A 23,854-nucleotide genomic window follows, 5' to 3' on the forward strand; every position below is an offset into this window, starting at 1 on the left:
GAACTAGCACATACAAAATAAGGATGCTACTCTGACAGTCAGGGCTAGTTCCCCACAAATACCTCCCCTTCTCTCTCAAATCAACGGAATCCCCAATTTGTAACAGGTTAGCAATGAGCTGACTGGCTAACAGACTGTAATTCTAAGTGCGTGTTCTAAGTTCTGGCCACTGGGGCAGAGATGAAAGTGTTATATGAGACTTTCAGCAAGTCTCCTTCAGAGACGGGGGACCTGCCCCTCTTTCTTTTCTCCACTTCAGGAATGCAGATGTGATGGCTGCAGCGCTGGGAACCAACGTGAATGATAAAGACAGAGGTCACAACCACGTTTCTCTGAACAGGGATTACGAGGAGCCTGATCTTGGATGGCTTTATGGAACCTCCATACCAGCCCTGGGCTGCCAATCTCTGAACTTCTTTTATGTGAGAGACACTATGAGTCTCTATTTTATGTTTTTATTTTGAGTTCCTGTTACTCAAAGCCCAACTAATCCTAACTGCTGTGGTTGGTCCTTATGGTCTCAGAACCCAAGTGGATGCTTTAAACCATTATGAGGCCCTGTTTCTGCAAATAAAGGTAAGGTTGAGGGGAAAAAATATAGAAAACCCTCCCTCCTCTTCCAAATGGCGCTGTGATGCCACCATCCTCTCCTCCCCACTCCTAAGTCCAGGCCTGTATGCCTGATGCACACAACCTGTACTCAACGAATCTGAAAAACTTGGTTCATACTAAGGTTTAATGATCTCTTCCTATTCTCCCTGGGTGTTTATATTTTATTTAAGGCAAGGCTTTTTGATATAATGCTTGTAATAATCAACAGGCCTATGGGAGAAGTATTTTTGGGAAAAGAAGCCCACACAAAAGACTGCTACCCACCACTAAGGTCGACTATGTTTTAATACAAAACTCCCCACTCGTGTAAGGAAGTTCGTGTACCCAGAACGTTCACTGTCAACTCCCAAGGAGTATCCAGGACCGACCGAAAGGAAGAAGTGAATATCTATCGGAAAAGGGGATTCAATAGCACCCTCAATTCCCCGAGGCTACTTACTTTATGCGTGTTATTTCCGTAGTCATTATTACCTGGTTAGTCGTACAAACTCTATGCATGATGCAGCTCGAAGGTTATTTGTTTGTGACAGGTCAGTGGCTGAATAAGAAATCTAAACTACATTCCCTCCTCTCCTGGCTCATGGTTCAAATACTCCTTACATTTTCTCATTTTCTGAATGTGAACTGAGTATGTATAATGGGTAGATTTCATTTGAACAAGACAGAATTCGTATATCGGAATTTAAAGTATAAGAGACACCAAATGCCCCCTTTCAGTGTAAAAGGTATGTGTGTCTGTAATATGAAGGTGTTTTCTGGGCAAAATATGACCTCTGACCTCAGCTGAGCGTGCTCTCTGGTTAAAGTAAAATTTTTTCCCAAGAACTCAAAGTGCTCTACAGGCTATCTAATTAAAAACTCATTGCTGTCTCTTCTACCCTAATACCTGAACTGATTCTGAGAGGCTAAATGACTCTGACAGGGTTATTCAAACGCAGGTGGCCAGTTCTGGAGCCTGGCTCCTTCAGGCTTTCAGACTGATCATGATGAGAGTTTTAAGGAAATATCAGCTTACTTGATTCAACTACATGTACAGTCTGCTAAATATCTAAGTCCACTTGATAGGCTGAATCCAGGAAAAATTTCACTATACACATCTCTCATTGAGATAAAATTTTCATAACATTCTACTGAATTCTCATAGTCGACGATCAAGTTTATCTTTGTCACTATTGTTTTGGCTAGTACTACTAGTTTCAGACCCTAATCAACAGGCTCGTCTCTGATGCCATGACAACCACCAGATTAATTTTTTAAACAATGCTCAAGCAAAGGGAACCGCAATGAAAATGCTGTGAAGCCCTCATCTTAAAAGAGTTCAGTGGAGGATGACATTTCTTTGACGTCTGGGAGGCACAATGCTCACTTAACTTTTAAACTCTAAATCCAGGATTTCTAGAAATGGTTGCTACCTTTGATTGTCAAAAATTAATAAATCACAGGCTAATAAATGGCCTTTATCAACAAAAACTCTACTTCAGTAGGTATTTTTAAAATGTGGATATGACCTTATAACATGAGGCTTTTGCATGTAAAGTTAAAAGTTTCTGAAGGAGCAACTAACACATAGAAACTGTCAATTAAATTCGTAAGTACACGCTACATAAAAATAGAAATGTATCACACATGTACAAAAATTGGAAAGTAATTTTATGAGAATATTACAAATTTCACAAAAGTTTAAACTACGGGTTCTTTTAATTAGCCAGTGTCAATGGAGCATTAAAAACACTTTAATTCACAAAACTGCATTTTACACACATTGATTTTTAGGAAGAAATGGGATATATAAATCGAGAAACATTTTAATACTAATTTTCAGGTTTAATTGGCCTGTAAAGAAAAATTCAGATAATCTTGTGCAATGAAAATGCAAATACCTATAGTCAGAACAAATTACTATTATTCATTTCTCATTATTTCTCTCTTATAAAATAAAAACTGATTCAACCCCTCCAAAACAAATTTGTATTTAATAATATGATCATTAAATGTAAAAAATTCACTTAGGCACATGACAAATTCCAACTTACAGCCTCATTGGTTTTGGCTTTCTTAATAAAATAATTTCAAATCATTTAATTTCTTATGATTATATGCAGTAGCTTGAATAAAATTTAAATTCACAAAAGCATATTACTGACAAAAAAGATACCTCCCCCAAAAGTAATTTTAATAGAATAAATCATTAACCAAACAATTTAACTGAAATGGGGGGTGGGGGTGAGAAATTAAAGTACCATAATAAAGCAACTCTAAATTTCTCAAATCCCAGAATGGCTAATTTAAGAATGGCAACAATTTAAAATAAAATATTTGGAACTGAATATATGTACATAGCACATATAATCCAACCAGTTAAAACCATGTCATATTAGAACACCTATCAATCTAGTTTTTTAACATGTTATAACTGCCTATACATATTTACTTGAATGCATTCTCTCCAAATTGGAGGGAGTGGCAAAGGATATAGTAGGATGCATCTACCCACTTTGTTCATCATCTCAACCGAACAAGCATCTGTCAACACCCTAGCTTGGAATGAGTTCTAATAAATGCAGTATTTCTACAAGCCATAATTCCAAACCAAAGATTCTTTCAAAAGAAGAAAGATTATGTGCTTACCGTGTACAGCTCATTAAGAACCTTCATTAAATCCTCATGAAGTTGGAATGCAATCTCTTTGCTCTGTAATTAAGAAGAAATTAAGAAAGAATATTTAAAAATGTAATAGAAACTTGTTTCTAAATTATTTACATCCTAAATCCACTGACCAAAAATAGACGAATGTAATGTATAACACAGCAGAAGGCCAGCATGCCCCAATATTTGACCAAATGGCCCTTTCCAAATACTAGAGATATGCACCCACGTTCACCACAGGCTGGACAGAGGCAAAAAAGGGCCTGAACAGTCTAATGGCTCTCCCAACATCCAAATCAGACTTTATCAAGAAGAGAAAAAGAGAAGGCCCTGGCTGGTGTGGCTCAGTGGAGTGAGTGCCAACCTGCAAAAAAGGTTGCTGGTTCGATTCCCATTCAGAGCACATGCCTGGGTTGTGGGCCAGGTCCCCAGTTGGGGGCATTCAAGAAGCAATGGATCGATGTATCCCTTGCACACTGATGTTTGTCTCCCTCTCTTTCTCACTCCTTTCCCCTCTCTCTAAAAGTAAATAAATAAAATATTTTTTTAAAAAAGGAGAGAGAGAGAAAAGGTCAGTAGGGTGAAGCATCATGCTTGCTCAGAATCTGAGCTGCGGAACTGAAGTCATTACCAGATGCAGTCCTGCACCCTGTCTCCCACTTCGGTATTGTCACAAAGGAGTTTTTCCAGGGTGATTCCCCAAAATCTAAAGTGAATCCAGGAGGGAAATTAATTCTCACTTTTCAAAATAAGAATTAATTTGACTGACTATAATGTTAAGAAAGCACTTCCAAAGCAGTGAGGTGGTAAGGCCACGTATAGTCCACATACTTTCACCTCTGTGTTTGTTGTAATTATTTTCATTAAGACAAAAAAGTTTCACTCTTCTGCTCAGTTGGTAAATAACAGCATTTAAAATAGTCTTCTCCAGGTTAATTCTGAGAGTTCTGTAGAAGAGTATCTGAATTTTTTTTTCCAGCCAAATCTGTAAGCAATTGTAAAGAAAATCATATATCCATTTTTTTTTCTGTTTTGGGTTCATTATGTAAGTCAGCTATGCAGATTGGGGAAAAATGTGCAGAAGGACTTAATTTATAGTTTGAGACACTACAAGAACATCCACTGGTTCATTTATATGTGTACCACTAGACTTTCACTATTAGGGGTAAGGGTCACATCTTTATCAGCTCGGTGACCCCGGTGTCCTTCCCCGTGCTTGGGCACAAGGTCAGGATGAGGATGAGGTGAGTGAAGCCTGCGGGGTGTGGAACTTAAGAAGGCACTTGCCTTCACCCTAGTCCACGGCATGCTTGGGCTTGTAGGAAGCTTCCTATAAACACTTGCTAAGCGAATTTGTAAACGAGCTGAGCCACTGTGTTTGTGTAATAGCTGAAGTAGTTACTATATTTGCTGAAGGCCTGGCCTCTGGTGAGAAGGCAGAAAGAAAAGGCCCACAGACCGCTCCTAAGAAAACATCAGGACTGCGATGAAACACAGTCCAGCTATGAACACAAGGCCATTGCATTGGGTCAGGCCTCCCTCCAAAACGGCCTCATGTGGTGAAGCGAAAATTCCTGTTCTATAGCACAGTGTGGGAAGGTGACATCAGAACACTACCTGAACTTTGAGAAATTCAAACTCGTTCATGATAAAGGATGCTGCTGTTTATCAAGCTGCAATAGCTTCTAAAATCTCTAAATTGAAGTTAGAGATTTTATGTTTGCTGTGTCCCTGTTATGTGAAGAGGTGGGTTAAGAATCACTCAAGAGTGAAAGCAAAGTCACAAGTGAGCAAATGAGGCCAATGGAAACTCCTTTTATTTCCCCTAAATCTTCATTATTCTGACCGTATATATTACACTACAATCTCCCATGACTTCGGCTTGGTGTTATTTCAATATCAGATTTCATTCAAGGATCCAGGCCACCAATTCAGAACTCTAATGGGATCAAAGGCCAGCAAGTAACTGCTCAGTTGCCCATATTTCAGGTAGCAAATCCAAAATGAAAATATTTCTTGTCTAAGACTTTAGAACAAAAACAAAACCAAAAACCCCTTAGGTCCGATTAGCCACAAGCCAAGAATATTAAGGATCCGATTAAAGACAGGTTTGGGTGATAAGGGCACTCCAAGGTATCCCAGGCCAAATATTTTAGAGTAAGCCAGAAGATTTTTTGTGTATGTCTGATTTTACATGAATTCAGGCAGTGAGGTGGAAGACATCTATCACAGACAAACTGCTCCGCCAAGCATACTCTTATACTTTTCTTTCACCTTTCCCCACGGGTCTTGAAATACAAAAACTTTGCCTGGGAGGCGATATAGCAATAATGCTTAGAAGGACTCTGGAGTCATAATGCCTGGGTCTTAAGTCTCAAAGACCTTGGATTCCCTAAGGCCTCAGTTTCCAGACCCATCAAATGAACACTGTCCTTGCACCCATCTCATGGGGTCGATGAGAGCATTAAATAGATGGCGCACACAGGCACTCAGAATGGTGCCTAACACGCAGTACATATCCTGTAAATGTTAGAATTATTTATTTCCCCCCAGACACTGCTTATAATGGCAACACCCTTGAGTGACAGGGCCACGTTGCATTTTTTCTTTCTTTTGGTCTCTGAACACTTAATTCCATTGACTTCCCCATAGGAAGTGCTCAGCAGATACAGGCTGACTTGATTTTGAAGTCCCTTGCTATTGCTCTGGCCTTTACATCCCCCTCTCAGTGACTCCAGATTTGGAAGGGCCCCCAGTATTGAGTTCCAGCCCTTGGGCATTTCTTATACCCCTATTTCCTTGCCATACTGTAAACTAAGTTTACCTTTCTACGTTCCATTTTCGTGGGGGTCCTACCACTAGTGGTACTGGATGAATTAATCCAACATCCACTAGAAAATGGATAAACCCAGAGTCGAATACCAAGCCTATTTCTAATGCTCTATTTATTGTCACTTTCACGTTTCAGATGCCTCAAGCCAGCATGGTAACACATATACAATTCAGGAAAGAGAGCCTTACGGAGCCAGAGCCCGGTGAGAATTTTCCAGTTTGTGAAAACTTGGGGAGGAGTTCCTCTCAGGTAGGTCCCCAGCTATCTGCATGACTCACCACCAAAGCTCCTGCCTATTTGTCAGCTTTGAATCACAATCCAAACCCTCCAGGGTGCAGTAAATAACTTTGAAATTAACCTTGCCTTCCCACCACCACCCCTTTTGTCTGCAAAGGTTGTTAAGGAACTGGACTGGGCCCTGAAGCACTACTTCACGTGACTAAAGTATGAAACACGAATCCACACACCCTGGCATTCACAGATACTTGGGCTGGACACAACATCACCCCAGTTTGAGTGCTGGGGTCACGGTCCCTGTCCTTGGGCACAGAAAGAATGAAAGGATCATTTCATGCTGCCCCCATCCCAACTTTAAGCATGTTTCTAATTGATTACTGTAATAGTGAAAACCAATCCTTCTTCTAAATGCCACTCTACACTCCCCCCGCCAAAGAAGCAATCTTAAACCGAAACCCGCCTGCTGAGGCACACAGCAGGCCGGCACACTAAACTAATGGGCTGAAACCCTCTGGTTGGCAAATCTAATATCTGGATTATCGAAAGTCCATCAGAACCCAGTAGGCTAAAGATGCCTCTGGATTCTATTTCATTACAATTTGACAAGAGTGAGAGTAGACCCTTGACCCTTGAACAAGAACTGCAGAGTAAGGAAAATGATAGGGGCATGAAGGAAAGAAAGCAATCAATGTTCTCTTTGTACAAGAGAAAAAAAATAACTTCATGAAATGATATATGTCTGAAATAAAGTATTTTCTATGTTACTTGAGATTGGCTGGTTAAATTTACTTTTGCACAGAAAGGAGTCTCCCTTCAACAGCTTCAGGTATGGGGTTGAAAAAGGGAAGAGTTTTCCCCCTCTATTAATATAAGCCTTGTTCAGATTATGGTAAAACTTCTAACTCATTTCAATAGGATTCTGGGATTCTGACCAAAGGGAAAAAAACATGGTTAGAACTTGTTCTTCTTCTTTTTTAAAAGATTTTATTTATTTATTTATTTTTAGAGAGAGAGGAAGGGAGGGAGAAAGAGACGGAGAGAAACATCAGTGTGTGGTTGCCTCTTGCGTGCCTCCCACCAGGAACCTGGCCCACAACCCACGCATGTGCCCTGACTGGGAATCTAACTGGTGACCCTTTGGTTCACAGGCTGGCACTCCATCCACTGAGCCACACCAGCCAGGGCTAGAACTTATGTTTAGGTGACATTTATTGAATGTCTTCAATGTGTAAACCCAGAGTCAAATACCAAACCTATTGCTAATTGTTTACTATTTATTGTTACTTTGACATTTCAGATACCTCAAACATAAGTACAAAATTAATAGTCCCAAAGTTTTTTTTATCTTTTTCTATTGTAAAAGCAAATTAAGTATACTGACAAATATTGGAAAAATAGAAGGACAAAACCACCACCATCATGATTTGATGTATTTGATGCAGACTCTTTTTCTACTCTTGTTTCAGTTGCCATAAAACTTCCTATGTATTTATATAATTTTCAGAACCATCATTATAATTAAATTCATCATAACTACCCAGGGAATGTATATTAACCATTCTTGTATTATGGTTTCCAAAAGTCCCACTCTTTCCCACTAATCATTCAATTATTTACATATTCATTCGGTTTTACCAACACATTTTAACTCTCTGAACTATTATCACAAATGCTGGTCTAAAGGTTTATCTTGCATTTTGTGTTGTTTCCTTAATACAAATTCCTAGACCTGAAATTACTAGGATAAAATAATTGACATTTTTAAGACCCTTAATACATATTATAAGGGTTTTTAAAGGGTTATAGTAAATTTATATTGCTGCCAGGACAACAGGGTCACTAAGTCATAATTTGGGGTTCACCCAAGGCTTGCTTCTGCTTCTTGAAGAAGTCACCAATGCTATCTATTCTGGCTGATCCGTTTTTCTGCATGTCATTAGAATTTTAAAAATAAATAAACAAAAATCAAATTATGTCCTTCCTTTGATTAAAACCCCTCAAACACTTGCTACATTTTTTCAGAATAGAGTTCTTGGTGGTTTTTTTTTTTTACTCACCATAATCTCCCCCAACTACTCTATCTTACATTCCACAAATCCCCAACCACATCCTCCTGTCTGGTCATAAACCGCTAGCTCGCCAGTCTCGGTACCTTTCCCCAGTCGTCCCCTTTGCTGGACTCTCCTTCCTTCTCTTGCCTGGTACAATCCTACATGCTAGTCTGTGAAAACTTTCTTGTAACTTTGCCTGGAGTCCCAAATAAAAAAAATTACACCCTGCTTTCTCTATAATTTTATAATACATTATCTATCACCACTCCGAGGCTATATAATTTAGTGGTTAAGAGTTTAAATTTTAAAATCAAACTGCTTATTTTTAAACTATCTTGTTCTAGTCTGTGTATCAGTTAAATAATTTTGTAAGACCTCAGTTATATCAATGGCAAAATGAAGATGCCAACAGTGTCTATGCCACAGTTTTACTGGGGTGGTCCTTAATAAACACTTCACACAAAACCTGGCACACAGCGAGTGTGAAACTGATACTACCCATTATTATTATGCTTATCACACTTCTTCTTCAGAAACCTTGTTTCTTTGAGAGCGAGTGAGTACATCTGAATCATCTTTGTATTCCCGGGGCCTGCTCTGGTGCCTGGCACACGAGGTGGTCCATATATGCTTGTGGGATGAATGGGACCCGGAGCTGAGCAAGGCGTGGCTTTTGCCTCCAGAGTTCACAGTCTCATGGAGGAGCCGGATGTGCCCAGGCAGCTTTCTCTGCAGAGCACAGGAACAAGCGCTGCATTGCATCTCTATTCTGCAGGCCTGCAGGCCAGCTTCCTGCAACCTCCCAGAAAGGAGATAAGAAAGGCATACCTAGAAGCAGAATAATACAACAAAGGAGTATCCTGAGCAATCAATCAAGTGATCTCCGTGGTTGGATTAAATGACCAATTCAGAGGGCCTCTGGCCTCTGACAGAGGTATTTTTAAAGTCAATCTATTGTGATGACCAGTCAAGGAATCCTGACCTTATGCTGAGTCGCACTGGGAATAAAAGAGAAAAAGGAAAACCAGATTAAATATTTAATGAGAGGGTTTCAAACGATTTTAGTGTCTCAGGATTGGTGAGTTTCAGATGTAAATTCTAGTTAAAGGAGTCAGGCTATACTTCCCCAGCGTGTGCTTTTAAGTCCGAAGCTCATGTTCATGTGTTTTTACAATAACAGATTCCCTTGATTCATGTAAACTCTGAAGAGTCAACAGCATCCTCCAAAACCCCTAATGGAGAGGGCTGGGTTGGGCGTAATGGCCTGAATGAAGCTTCTGGATAATATTTATAGTGTTTCTGCACACTTCCCTCCTGTCAAGGGACATGATTTTGTACTTATTAAAATATGCAACTAAATATCAGCAGATGGAATTAGCCTCATCATCTACATCATGCCCACGAAGAAAAATAATCAATACCCTTTCAGACAAAACCCCACACCACTAGGAAACTTGGGAAATGATAAGGAATCACAGACACAGGGGGAACCAGAACTCCATTTCTGAAACAAGACAAAACTTGATCTAAAAAGGAAATATCTGGGGCATCTCCTAGAATATTTGCTAAAGGAACTGCTGAGCAGATGTGGCATTTGGCATCCAGGTGAGAAAAGGGCTGCTGCCGCCTGCTCAGCCTGTGAGCAGCTGATCTGCACGGTGCAAAGTCGCAGACGGCAGAGCCACTCACAACCTCTCAGGTGCAAAAAGCATTTGAACAGACAGGTTAAATAACTCAGGAGTGAAATTTAAAATCCTACAGGGAGGAAAGTAGGTGGCACAACTATTTTCATTTTCAACTTGCATTTCTTTAACTCTTTAAGAAACACAATTTTTCATACGAGGGTTTATTTCTCTACTCAAAATGGTGATAAGTTAGGAAACACCTTTCAGTATCACTAAATGGATAATCACTTAGCCATAAACTTGCAGTGGCTGATGTAAACAAACTTACCCAATTAAAATCAGAATGCGTTATCAAACTCTGGTTCAGACTATAATTAAATAGATCAGAAATATATTTTCAGACTAGTTGTCAATATGCTAAACTTTACAAAAATTAAATAACTCAGTTTTATTGACAGTTTCTTAATATTATCATAATAGTATATTTTCTTTAGTACAGCGATTTTTAGCTGGTATGCCCCAAGAATTTGTAAAATGTGAAATACCTGACTATTTAGTCAGAGGCACTAACCTCTTTTCCCTTAGATTTTCAAATTAAAAAAATGACAACAGCCAACCCAATGATAGCCGTCCAGTGTGCATGACTCAAAATTATATCTATTTTTTTGTTAGATTGGCAAAATATATATTTTTTGGTGTGCTGCAGTAAACTATGATTATAGTCTGTGGTGAAGCAAACCAGACCACATTGTGAAGAACACCCATGGCTTTAGTCTTAATAGCACTGTGCTAAGAAATATTCCGGGACTATTTCCATAACCAATCAGTAAGTCAGAGATTTGCTCGTTTAGTAGTCATCCACTGAATTAGTGAGGAAAAGGCTGACGTTCATTAAGACACTGACAAAAGTTCATTCATTCATGTACTCACTCATGCATTCCCTCAATCATTCTTCCAGTCTTTACGAGAACCTTCTAAGTGCCAAAGACAGAGAAGTGGCCTTACAGTCTAGTGAGAGAGGTAAACAAAACAATTTCAATACAGTATGATTTATGCTCATTCAATTTGAAGCAAGTAAAGTTTCTATATATAAATAATGAACCAAATCCAAAAATTAATAAACTAATCACTTGCCAAGAACTTAACCTAATTAAGAAACTTCCTTTAAAGATCTACATTTAGCCTAATACTAATAGCACCACCTCAGAACTGGTTAATTGGTCTATAGAATTAACAATGGATTTAAGTAAAGGTAGCCTAAGGAATAGAAAAATAATTCCCATGGGGTAAGTCATACTCTTGTTTCATCACACAAAATCACCCTTTGTTTTTCCAAATACTGCTGTAATAGCCTATTTGTATCAACTTTCAAATCAGGTGCCTAAGGTAGTCACTTCAGTATAATTCAAGACTCCATTTATGGAATACTTAATTGTATATGAGGTACTATACCAAGGAAGGTAAAGCCCATTCCAGAGAACAATGCAAAGCTACAACCAAGCAGGACCCTGATTCTGAGCTAGCCCTGGCTGACTTCAGACGGCAAGTAAGTGTTAGGTCTTCCTGGCTGATCTTGTAGACTGACACAGCTAGTTAATCTAAACCATCTTCTATAAGACAGGTCTTCAAATATTTGAAGACCTATTCTATCCTAGCTAAGGCTTACTTTCTCTGTCCTAAATACTCCCAGAAACTTCAACTATTCCTCATGTGACACGGTTTAAAGAAATGAGAGAATTCTCCTTGCTTCCCAGACAACTGCTCATAGTGGTAGCTAGAAGTATTAAAAGGGCACTTTCTTTACACTTCAAGGGGTGGAGCTAAGCTCTTGGGAGGATCAGGAGGCAAGACGCACCTCCCAGGGACTCGCAGTCACTGGCAACTGCCCTGTTTTGTGGAAACAGTCCAAACCCGTCTGCACAGTTACTGTAAACCCAAGAATCTCGGCATCATTGTTACATTCTTCTTTTTCCAATAACCTAAACAGCCATCAGCAAAAGGAGTAGGAGCCTTAAGAAAATCTGATTAGGATGGACTAAATAGCACTGTTCTGGTTTTAAACTGCCAAAAGACCTTTCATAGGAGACCAATAAACATTTGATTTATTCTTAATCTGCATGGGTGAAAACTTTTGAAGGCAATATCATTACAAGTATGGAACTACTCTCTGACCACCATTCACAATAGAGGAAAATAATCACCCAGGTTACTAATGCAACAGCTTCCTCATCCAGTTCCTCCGGACGAATTTCTTCCCAATCCAATTTCCTCTTCACAATGCTTTAGAAAAACAAGGCTGATTATGCCATATCCCTGCTGAAAAATCTCTCTTGGCTTCCTTCATTGCTTAGATGACAAGATACTAGTTCCTCAAGCTGAGGATCAGAATTCTTGCCCTACCTCCCCAACCTGCCTTTCTGGATCTCAGATAGCTGTTATCCTACCTTGTACGGTTCACCAGGCTTCAGGCTCCACTCCTGCCCCCAGCCAGCTGTGTAACTGAGGTGCTCGCTCTAATATGTCTTTACAACTCTCCACTGTTACAAGGTGAGCAGGTGGGGCTACGAAGACCCCCACCTACGCTCATGTTCTCAGAACTCCAAGCCCTTTTCTTCGCAATCTCTCTGTATAAAAGAATACACACCTCCTCATTCCTCTGCAAAGTTTTAAGACTCTAATCAAATGCAACTCTCTCATGAAGCCTTTCTCCATTTTCCTAGGTGGTATGCCTTCCTCAGTCCTCTGTGCTCTTAGGTCTTGTATTTGTAAGAGCGGTTACCAGTTTATAATGTAGTTTTGACCTCTGCAGTTCCTTTCTTTTAATCACTTCCTTAATTATAAGCTCCTCTGGTTACCAATTAAGGATTTGTGTCTTACTCACTTTTGTGACCTTAGCACTCATTATAGTATATGCCTGTCACATAATGATAATCAATAAAGGTTTGTTGAATGAATAATGAAATAGAATGTTTAATCTGTTTTGGAAAAGAAAGCTGATCTCAGTAAGGCTCAGGAAAAAAATGAAAAGGGAAGAAAACAAAGTTACAATGGATTTGGCATGACTCTTCAGTGGAATTATAAGATGCTGCTAAATAATAAAAGATAATTGTTTTAGTTGACCCTTGCAATCTCCATCTTTAGAGCTAGAGGGAGGAAATTTTTATGGGTATGTTTATTACAGCCAGGGCATTGGCCAATTATGATTCTCTGTTCAACTGAAACTATCAAATTTTAAAAAGTAAAAATGGTACATGTATTTATTTACTATCAATTATTGAATATTACTGTTTCCTCTCAATTTAAATAACTCATATATGCCATGTTAAAATTTTTCTATTTTTAGCCCTGGCTGGTGTGGCTCAGTGGATTGAGTGCTAGCCTGAGAACCAAAGGGTTGCCAGTTCGATTCCCAGTCTAGGGCACATGCCTGGGTTGTGGGCCAGGTCCTCGGTGGGGGGTGCATGAGGCGTAACCACACATTCATGTTTCTCTCCCTCCTTTTCTTCTTCTCTTTCCCTCTCTAAAAATAAACAGATAAAAATCTTTAAAAATAATCTTTAAACATTTTTTTATTTTTGTAAGTTTCTATGTTGATCTGACATTTAGTCAGTAAAATATCTGTTTCTGTTTAACTACTTATCTAATAATGAAATAATATTTTTTCTTTGATTGAGATTTAAAAGGTACTAAGATCAATCAATCTGTAATGATATTCAGTATCTCATTACAACTGCATATTTTTGGGTTGTTATTCCTTAATTCAAATGTTTGCCATATGTGTGGTATTGCTTAATATGCCATTTATTGCAGGTGCTGAAAATCTTTCAGAATCCTGCCATGTGGAATCAAACATAGCCTTCAACTGGCAAGCAATGCTGGCTAGCAACCTGGATGCTGTTCTCAGGTTGCTTTAAACTTTGATCTCAAATGCAGACACCCAGACATATGGTAGGAATGTTCTCTCCTTAACAGTTCTTTTTGTAAGACTGAAAGTTCCTTCTTGGATGAGAAGAGTGGGTAAAAATTCAGTGGTATATATGGCTCTTTTTGGTTTATTAAGTCCTGATCATTTATATTGGGTTAGCCAAAGATTTGTTTTTTTCTGTAAGATGGCTCTAGTACCATTTAGTTGTCTTTAATGTCATTCAAAACAATTCTGTTACATTGTATTGTGACAGCTGTCATATCAGCATGCATTTAAAAAAAAACAAAATTGGTGAATTTTTGTGTAGCCATTTTAATATTGAAGCTGGAAGAAAATAAGCAACATTTTTGGCTTATTATGCTTTATTATTTCAAGAAATTGAAATACAAAAAAAAATCTGTGCAGTGTATGGAGAAGGTGCTGTTACTGATCGAACATGTCAAAAGTGATTTGCAATGTTTCATGCTGGAGATGTCTTCCTGGGAGGTGCTCCTCGGCCAGGCAGACAGTTGTAGTTGGTAGCGATCAACTTGAGACACTAATTGAGAACAATGAACTTTCTACCATGCAGGAGATAGCTGACATACTCGAAATATCCAAATCAATAAAGTTATTGGTGAAAATGAAAAATATGTTTTTTATTTTATGGAAAAAGCTAAATGGACTTTTTGGCCAACCCAATAAATAACTGAACCTAAATAAACCTGGTACCAAATGATATTTTTTTACTCCTCTTAATGGCAAGGTAGGGTCTGGGTGCTTTATAACCTACTCGAACCTTGTTAATTTACTCTAGAGTTGTAAACCATGAGATTGAAAACAAAATCAAACTGGAATATTTCTTTTTAAAAAGCTGTTTAGGAGAATAGAGGACTCAATCTGAATCAACAGTTCTCAGCTAGGGCCAATTCCCTCCCCCCAAGGGAATATTTGTTAATATCTAAAGACATTTTTGATTGTCACGATCGGTAAGGTGCTACTGACATTTGGTGGGTAGATAAATCCACACTCATCCAATTGCTGTCCTCCCACAACTAACGTATCAATTTTCCTCTGTTTTCAGTATTTTTTCTTTATCCTTAATTTTCAGTGTGATTATAATGTGTCTGGGCATGGACTTCTTTGAGTTCACGTAGTTTGGGTTTTGCTGATATTCCTGAATATGTAGGCTTATCTCATTTGCCAAAACTGGGGAGTTTTCTTGCAATAATTTTTTTCAAATATTTTTTTCTGTACACACCTACTCTCCTCTTCCTCTCCTTCAGAGACTCTGCGGACATGGATGTCAGACCTTTGGGTATTGTCCCACAGGTTACTGAGGCACTAATTATTATTATTTCAATATTTTTTTCCTCTCTGTTGCTCAGATTGGATAATTTCTATTTTTCTGTTTTCAAAATGAACAGAAATTAATGAGACTCTTCCTTCTGTTATTTTCAGTCTGCTACTGAACCCATTTAAGTGAGGTTTTTTCATTTTGATTATTATATTTTTCAGTTTTAAAATTTCCATTTGTTTACATCTTCTATTTCTTTGCTGAGAGTTTTCTATCTCCCCATTCATTTCAAGAGTGCTTGCCCTTACTTCTTGGATGACATCTGTGATGGTGTCAACAATAAAATAAATAAAAGGCTTTGTTAGAGAATTCCAACGTTTGTGTCATTCAGAATTGGTATCTGTTGATTCTCTTTTCCCATATGAGTTGAGATTTTCCTGGTTCTTTGTATGCTGAGTAATCTTGGATTGTATTCTGGATGTTTTGAACATTATGTTATGAGAATCTGGGTCTTGTTTAAACCATATGTAGAATTTGATTTTTTTTGTTTTATCAGGAAATCAACCTGGTTAGATTCAGGATGCAAATTCTGGGCAGCCTTCGATGGTTGTGGTTTCAGTGTCAGGTCTGTTCCAACACTATCAGAGCACTATTTTGATCTGTCTTGCGTGTTACCACCCAGTGGCCCATCTGGAACCCATGCAATGGTCTATCCCTTAGTTCAGGTCTCATTGTCATTGGTAGGTGTACTGCTAAAGATCAGACCTGAACCTGAACACCTCATGGGTGAGTCCACGAGTTAAAAATAACTTTGTAGAGTTGCTTTGTAAATCTTCACCTTCTCTGTAATCTCCCTAGTACTTTTGGGTTTCCTGGGACCCATCTTTTCTGACTTCTCTCTCTTGGGAAGTAGACTGTATGTGATAGTGTTGCTTAAATCCAGACTTGTCAATCAATACTGGATCTTGCTAAAATGCCTTGAACTTTCTGTTATGCGGATCACACTCATCTCTGGTTTCTAATATAGGTGTAAGTATTCATTATTTATTCATTCAATAAATATTTACTGAGCATCTACTCTGTGCCAGTCACGGTTTCAGTGTACAATACAAGGTCTTTTCCCTCGGGAACTTACTTCGAATTTGAGGGGAAACAGAACGAGGATAAACAATAAGTAAACACAGAATATGTCACACACCTTGCCTCCACGCACAGCTACAGCATAGCAAAAAATACAGGTAGACTACAAAACAAATACTACCCAGAATTGTCAGAAAACTGAGCTGTGTGGAACTCTGACCAACCAAAGATTTAAAGAAGCCACATTCATCCAGATGGGTAGGGGGGGCAGAGACACAGAGAGGCGTGGAGAAAGCAGAGAGGCGGAGAGGCCTGGAAACATGGAGTAGGACAGAGATAGGGAGATACAGAGTGGTGCAGAGATGGGAATGTGCAGTCCCATATTCAAATGTGGTGGATAAAAGTCAGCAGGGTTACCTTGGGAGCAAGGGATCCCAGCCCCAGTCCAGACCACCCGACCCTGGGTTCCAGCATAAGGAAGAAGTTCCATAACTTCTGGCTGTAAAAACCAGTAGGGGTTGGGGGCAGCAGAAGAAACTGCAGGATTCTCAAGAGACTCCTCTTAAAGGGCCCACAACAGACTTAGGAGTCACGCAGACCCACCCCCTCTGGGATTCAGCACCAGGGCAACAGTTGGAAGGGCCCCAGTGGCATATGGGGAGAAAGTGCAGTGCCAAGAGACAGATTCCTCCTGGGCAAACCTCTAGAAGGCAGGTTGCGGCATTGTCCCCTCTGCGAGCCCTCCCCCACACTTAGCAACAGAGCAGTGACACAGGTTGCCCTGGCCTGGCATTACCTAAGGCTCTGCCCCATACAAGTTAACAGGTGCGCTTTTCTACAATAGGCCACGCCACTAAGACGGGGAGTCAAATCGGGTCTATCTAATACACAGAAACAAACATAAGGGAGGCTGCCAAAATGAGGAGACAAAGAAATAGGGCCCAAATGAAAGAACAGACCAAAACTCCAGAAAAAGAACTAAATGAAATGGAGATAAGCAACCTATCAGATGCAGAGTTCAAAACTCTGGTTATCAGGATGCCCCAGGAACTCATTGGGTACTTCAAACGGCATAAAAAAGAAAAGGAGGCAGGGTACAGACTTTCACTCAGAGTGAAGTAGGAGCCAATAGAGTGAGCAAAGGAGTAGTGGAATCTGCTTGAAGTTAAAAGGATTGTTCCAGTTCTTCCCACTTCTATATTTGATTAGTCGTTTCAAAGACAACTTAGGAGATAAGGCAGTTGGGGCCCGTGTGAAAGCTGCCATGTTACTCAGAAGTTCCCTGGGTTCATGTTTTTTTGTTTGAATAATCCTAACACTATATGCAAAGCATATTTTTCAAGTGTACTTGGAGAACAGGCTAATTCTCCATTAATAAGCAGCAGCTGGGGCTGAATCAGTTAATGGGTGTGGTTTCCCCACTTCTTTACAGTAGACACTGACGGGTATACTCTGAGCCAAGTTTCTTTAAGTTTTTAATTTACAATAAATAATTGTTTTCTTATGTGTCTTATACCATAGGTTCACTGTAAAAAATCAGAAATTACAGATAAATAAACAGAAGAAAATTAAACGAAGAGATATCCATTTAAAATAATTTTGGTCCATACACCTCCAGATTTTTTTTTTAACCATATATAAGTTTCAAGTGCTTTTCAACAACTATTCTCAATACAACTGTGGGCTTAACTACTCACACGAGTGCTGGTACCACCATATCACGCTGCATGACAAAATGTCCAGTTTAGCTGACATCAGATCTTTAAAAATTCTATCACTTTCCAAGGCGACACACATGTATCATCTGTTTAGCGTCCTCTTGAAAAGTCTAATACAGTTTCTGAACCGATGGTGCACGCTCTTACCCAGTAACTCGCCAGCTGCATTCACCCCCGGCAGGCCACGCGTGTCCTGTTCTCCCTCAGCAGCACCAACGACTGCTCTCTATTAAGCACTTACTAAGTGCCAGCCATCCTGATAAGTAATTTATAAATACACATCGAAAACATTTCCTAAAATATTCCAAAATCCTATATCATTGTAAGAAATGAGTGTGGTTTTGATTTATAAAACTCAAGAGAACCAGCTAGTAGTGTTAGCTTGCACTATTCCCACTTATTTTTCCAGGCCCCATCAATAATTAAGCTGTCTCTCGAGGCCACCATTTAATTCTTCTGCTGCACTGCACTAAAATGCTTTGAAAAAGTTCCTCCTGTTATATTATTTACTACTGTTGCATCAGCGTACTAAATCACATGTCGTAGCTTTTTGCTAATAAAATAGTCACTTTATTTTTCAAAGGATAGATACTCAGTGGTAAATCACAGCCGTGGCCATCTTTACTCCAGAAAGGCAAAAGGTAAGAATAAGAATTTCATCAAAAGCATGAAATTCTAATGCCACCCTTTGACCTAATAATTCTCCTTCAAGGGATGTGGTGCTAAAAAAAGCACAGCTGTGAGAGAGATTTACATGTCCAAACAACAGAATAACAACGTGGCCGTGCAGACAGTAAAGCACTACAGAAGCAGGCCGTACCCTGTTTTAAAAGGCTGTTTCCAGACATGGAAACAACATTTTACATGAAAGGGCTGGTTCCTGAGCCATATGCAATGAAATCTCAATTCTGTAAAATACACATAGAGGTATGTTTGTATACTACACATACATGTTTCTCATATAAATACTAAACATGGATAGCCCAAAATATTTATAGTAGGTAGTGTTTATATGAGTAATTCTTATTTTCATTTTTATATTTTTTAGTTTTCTAAATTTCCGCGATGAATATGTATTTTTACTTTAAAAAAGAGGTAGGCTCTTTTTCTTTCATATATAGATTAGTAGTTTTCAAAGTGTATGGACCTTTCCCTCAAAGCAGGGTTAGAGCCTTAGGGACCTATTGGAGACTCGCATGTTTCACTAACTTATATTAAAGCACCTGTCTGATTATTAACTTACTTTAAATGATCTCATTGGAAACACAGTATTTCCCCCCCATGAAATGTCTTTGTTTTCTTTCATATTGGGATATTTAAGTAGAATATGATCAGTTTTGATCAAAATAAAAAAATAACTACAAATTTCCAAATCTTCCTAGTAACCTGTCATCCTTCCTTTCAAATCAGGCCACACAATCAATAATACCAAAGTGGGTTAATTTAATTCCTGTGAGTCTGAATCTGATAACCTGTGGCATTTATGCCAAAGTGGGGTAATTCTCGGTGGCTTGGGGCCAGTCTGTGCTACTTTGAATCACTGCCTTTAACCTACAACGCAGATGACTGACTGATTTTGCTGCTTTATCCAGAACTACTGTTCTTCAGGATTTTCATAAGAAATAAATAGGGCCAAGAACCAGTGTCCCAATTCTCAGAAATTCAACCTATGCATTGAGTAACATCTCCAGTTACCACCAAAAAGGACATCAAGAGTCATCGTAACTACCTAAGACCTATGGGCGAAGACAAGACTACGGTATGAGTCAGCCTGAGCCTTTTGCTTCCTTATCCTTGAAATGCGGATTATAATACCCGTTCACTAGGCAGCTATGAAATGTGAGAGGTAACATGCGAGCAATGCAGAGCACAGTGCTCGGTGCACAGTGAAAATTCAGTAAGTGGTAGCCCAGAGATGTCATTCTTACTGGTAAAGAAACAAAATCAATTATACTTGTGCACATATTTATGCAAACCAAGGAAAGAAAAAACAGTAATTTTAAAACAATCCATGGGGAAATGACAGACTTCAAGATAATTTAAAACACAGAGATAATTGAACATGTTCAAATGCTGTCCTGTTATGGTAGTCTCTCTAAAGTACACACTTCCATTAACATTCTCAAAACTGGTAAATAAGATCATGTGATAAGGTGCGTAAATAAAGTGATTACGGCAAGCTGGCTGGGGTCTTTCCTGCGACTGTGGCTGCTGACACTAATTACTTTGTGTGTGTGTATAGCACACGAACTGCACGTTTTCTGGCTACGGCACCAAACAGATGCAGAACACTCTCTCTCAGCATGAGTCATGGAAAGAAGGCATCGAGGTCTCACCACTCCAGGCGCAGGGCTGGGAAATGGGGCAGGAGTCACCCCATAAAACCTTGGTTTGGGGGAGAGGAATGAGAACTGATAATAAAGGGAACCCATATGTACAAGGAGTCTCTGATTTCTGACCTTCTACAATGGCAAAGCAGATCTTAGTGCAAAAGCAGAATCCTCCTCTAGCCATGCTTACATTGTTTCTACATAACAAAGGGTCTGGAGCTGAACAGCTATCACTGTTGAATGAACAAAGAAATCAGTGACGCCTCTAAGTTAAGGCTCCCCATGAGAAACAGCTTTGGGGGAACTGCAGGGCACTGGGGGTTGACCAAGACAGGCATTTGTTATTCTCTGATATCCAACTAATAGCTGAAATATAAGGACCGAAATTTTAACTCAGTTTCAAGCAAGGATGCTATGAGGAGGGCATTTTTCAGAGTCCACTTACAGGTATGGGTTGGAATACAAATTACGGGTTCATAGTAAGTGACATACAAATAGCTCGTGATGATCTGGATGTGATTATCACAGTTGTGACAGATATTCTCCTGAGACTGAGGACACATTTAGGATAAAGTCTAATGTAATTTCACATTACAAGATTATCGCTGGTGTGTGGAGAAAGTGTATACAATATAGATAAATATAAAGACAATAGCTCAAAGTTAGGACTTACTAAGTCCAGACACTGGGCTAAGTGGCTTTCCATGTATGACTTATGAATCCTCCGTGCAATTATTTGAGATAGGTTATTAGTCTACTTTACACATGTGGTAGCTGAGGCCTAAGAAGTTCACAAATATTGAACACTTTCAAGTCCACATAGCTACGAACAGTAGCAAAGCTACGATTTACACCCACAATATCTCACTTCAGAGACTAAAAGACGAATCACTATGTTATTGTGACCAACAGGCTTCCTTTAAACTCTAAAGGTCTAAATCCGAAATAATCAAATTTAAATAATTGGGTATTATTTTTGTTTTTAAAAACCTTCACCTTTTCTACCTGTTGAAAACTTTCTGTCAAGTGGATGCAGCTATTTCTGTAACTGGCTCCGATGTGACAAAAACTTAAGTCTTGAAGCTGTTCCCTATACCTAAGCGTAGAACTATGTGTCTACTTGATTACGATATCCATTTGGTTACAAACACATTCTTAGAGTTATCCGCTCCAAACTCTTTATTTGACACAACAGCTTGGTAAAGTATTCTCTATGACGGACCGATCTAAGCAAGATACAGCTGTGTAAGAGGCTGAGTCTGTCAAGCACCCAGCATCTCTCTGGGTCTCCATAAAGACCAGAGTATTTCTGGGAAATGAGGAAGTCTTAAAATCCTTTCCTAAGAACAACAGCAGTATGCTCACTAAGGGCTCCAGAGCAGCTCTAAACGTCACTTCAGCCTGGCCCTGACCATTTCTTTCCATTCTGAGAGAACCATACACTGGAAGAAGAACTGGAAAAGAGGAACGTTGATGAATAATAATAATAATAATAATAAATCAGAAAAGACTAGTCTTGCTCTGTCATCCAAAGGGACCTGAAGACCTTAGGACTGGGTAGATGTGGGCTCTGGCTTCCTGTTCTTTTAGATCACAGGTGTGTCCTAATGGGCCAACCTGGCTTTTCAATAACCTCTGTTCTTTCCCTTTTGCCCTCTGCCTCTCCTGCTCTTTCTTTTTCCAGCCATAATATACATAGAGACGTGGGGTGCATAGTCTGCTGGGTTTGCTTGAGGAAGGTAGAATTTGATACCTATAATTGTAATGACTGCTAACTTTCCAGTGGTCAGCAATGGTCAGGAGAAGACCGTTCACCCACTAAACGCCAAAGTAACCAGGAGTCCTCTACAAATTGGCAGTTTCCAAGGACTGTGAATCTTTTGAGTCCCATTAGATCTGGATAAGAAGAAACTTCTAGGGAGCAAGCAAGAAAGCGTGTGTGTGTGTGTGTGTGTGTGTGTATTTATTACATGTTCTGCAGACCTTTTCTTCAACAGCCAGGAACTCATTCCAACCACTGGGAATACAGGTCGCTGACTGTTGAACTCACAGCTGATCCCTCTCTGAGAATTACTCTCCACGAAAGGGAGCTGCTTCACCCCAAGATTACTCAGCCCCTCCCCTAGGGCAGCTCAAATCCAATGACTGCAAAACAAAGACGAGGTCCTTTGCCTGAATATGAGACAACCCCAAGGGCCATCCCAGTTCCAGAGCTTCTCCCTCTGCCCAGTCCTCCCCTCCTCGCTCCCTTAGAGAGTGAACAGCGCTCTCCTGAATCTCCTGAATCCTCTCCAAAGGTCATAAAGCAAATAAACAGAAGAGCTGGCATTCAAATCCAAATCCATTTGGCTCTCAGCTCTAGGTTTCCATCAACTTTGTCAAGCCCTCAACTTTGATTTACAAAATATAAATTGTAACAGCAAGACATACAAAGTCCCTTTTTATATGACCGTCCTTTCTAGCCTCACATCCCATTCCTAATGCCCATACGACCCTTGGTCCAGTCGCATCAAACTCCTTCCTCTCCCTGAACATGCCACGCTCTTGCTTTCTCTAGAACAGGTCTTCGTCCTTGTCTGTCTGATGACCACGCCCTTCTCCTACAGATCCCACTACTAGTGTTGCCTTTCCTGTGAAGAATTTCCTTCAAGCTCCCACAGTTCTGCATCATGGCAACTGTTAATTATCGTAGTGAGTCCCCTGCAGGCAGGGACATGCCTTTTGACTCTGCTTCTGCAGCCAGGCTTTTTAAAGATGTTTTGTTAAATGGATAAATAAATAAACTCAGTTAGTTGAGGTGCTTGTCCCAGAGGCCCTGGCTGAATGGTTGCCAACACCCCCATGACTGGCAAGCATAGTGCCATGCAGATCTGGACAAACTGTTACCTCCTTGAACACAGGACTAGTTTTTCTTCAGCTATATGGCCTCTCCAAGACCTAACCCCATCTCCTGCTCACAGAAGATGCTTAAAAACAAAATCAAAATCAAACAACTGACCAAATAAGGTCTTGGCTGAAAGGGCTGATGTATGAGAAACCTACTTCACTTTCATGGCTCAGTCTAAACTATTTTTTCCATTTCTACGTTAAAGATACATAGTATATTCCTATATTTATTTTCTTGTTAATTAATATGCTCTTAGTTCTAATTTTTTTAATCCTTAATCAAGGGTATGTTTATTGATGGGGGAGGGAGAGAGAGAGAGAGAGAGAGAGAGAGAGAGAGAGAGAGAGAAAATGAGAGAGGGAGAAACATCGATCAGTTGTCTCCCACACGTGCCCTGACTGGGGATTGAACCTGCAACCTTTCGGTATATGGGATGATGCTCCAACCAACTGAGCCCATATGGCTAGGGCCTTAGTTCTAAGTTTATAACATTTCTCCATTGTTTGAAACATTTCTTCCACCTATTTACTAGAGCAAAATGATGGCTTGGAGTTTGCTGAATCCCATTTCTAGGTCAGAAATCAAATCTAGTATGGATACATCAAACATGACTAAGAAGTTTTCCAGCTGGCCT

At 39.6% G+C, this 23,854-nt stretch overlaps 1 protein-coding gene across 3 annotated transcripts in view; it reads right to left on the reverse strand.

Moving 5' to 3' along the window:
* The window catches only part of SRGAP1 (SLIT-ROBO Rho GTPase activating protein 1), a 255,508-nt gene that overhangs the window by 108,370 nt on the left and 123,284 nt on the right, over positions 1–23,854 (reverse strand). For all 3 annotated transcript variants that reach the window (XM_024576286.4, XM_053921213.2, XM_053921214.2), the window contains exon 4: positions 3,241–3,303. In XM_024576286.4, coding sequence (XP_024432054.2) covers positions 3,241–3,303 — 63 coding nt within the window. The remainder of the gene's footprint in view (positions 1–3,240; positions 3,304–23,854) is intronic.

Source organism: Desmodus rotundus, chromosome 3 (genome assembly GCF_022682495.2).
Source record: "Desmodus rotundus isolate HL8 chromosome 3, HLdesRot8A.1, whole genome shotgun sequence".
NCBI lineage: Eukaryota > Metazoa > Chordata > Mammalia > Chiroptera > Phyllostomidae > Desmodus > Desmodus rotundus.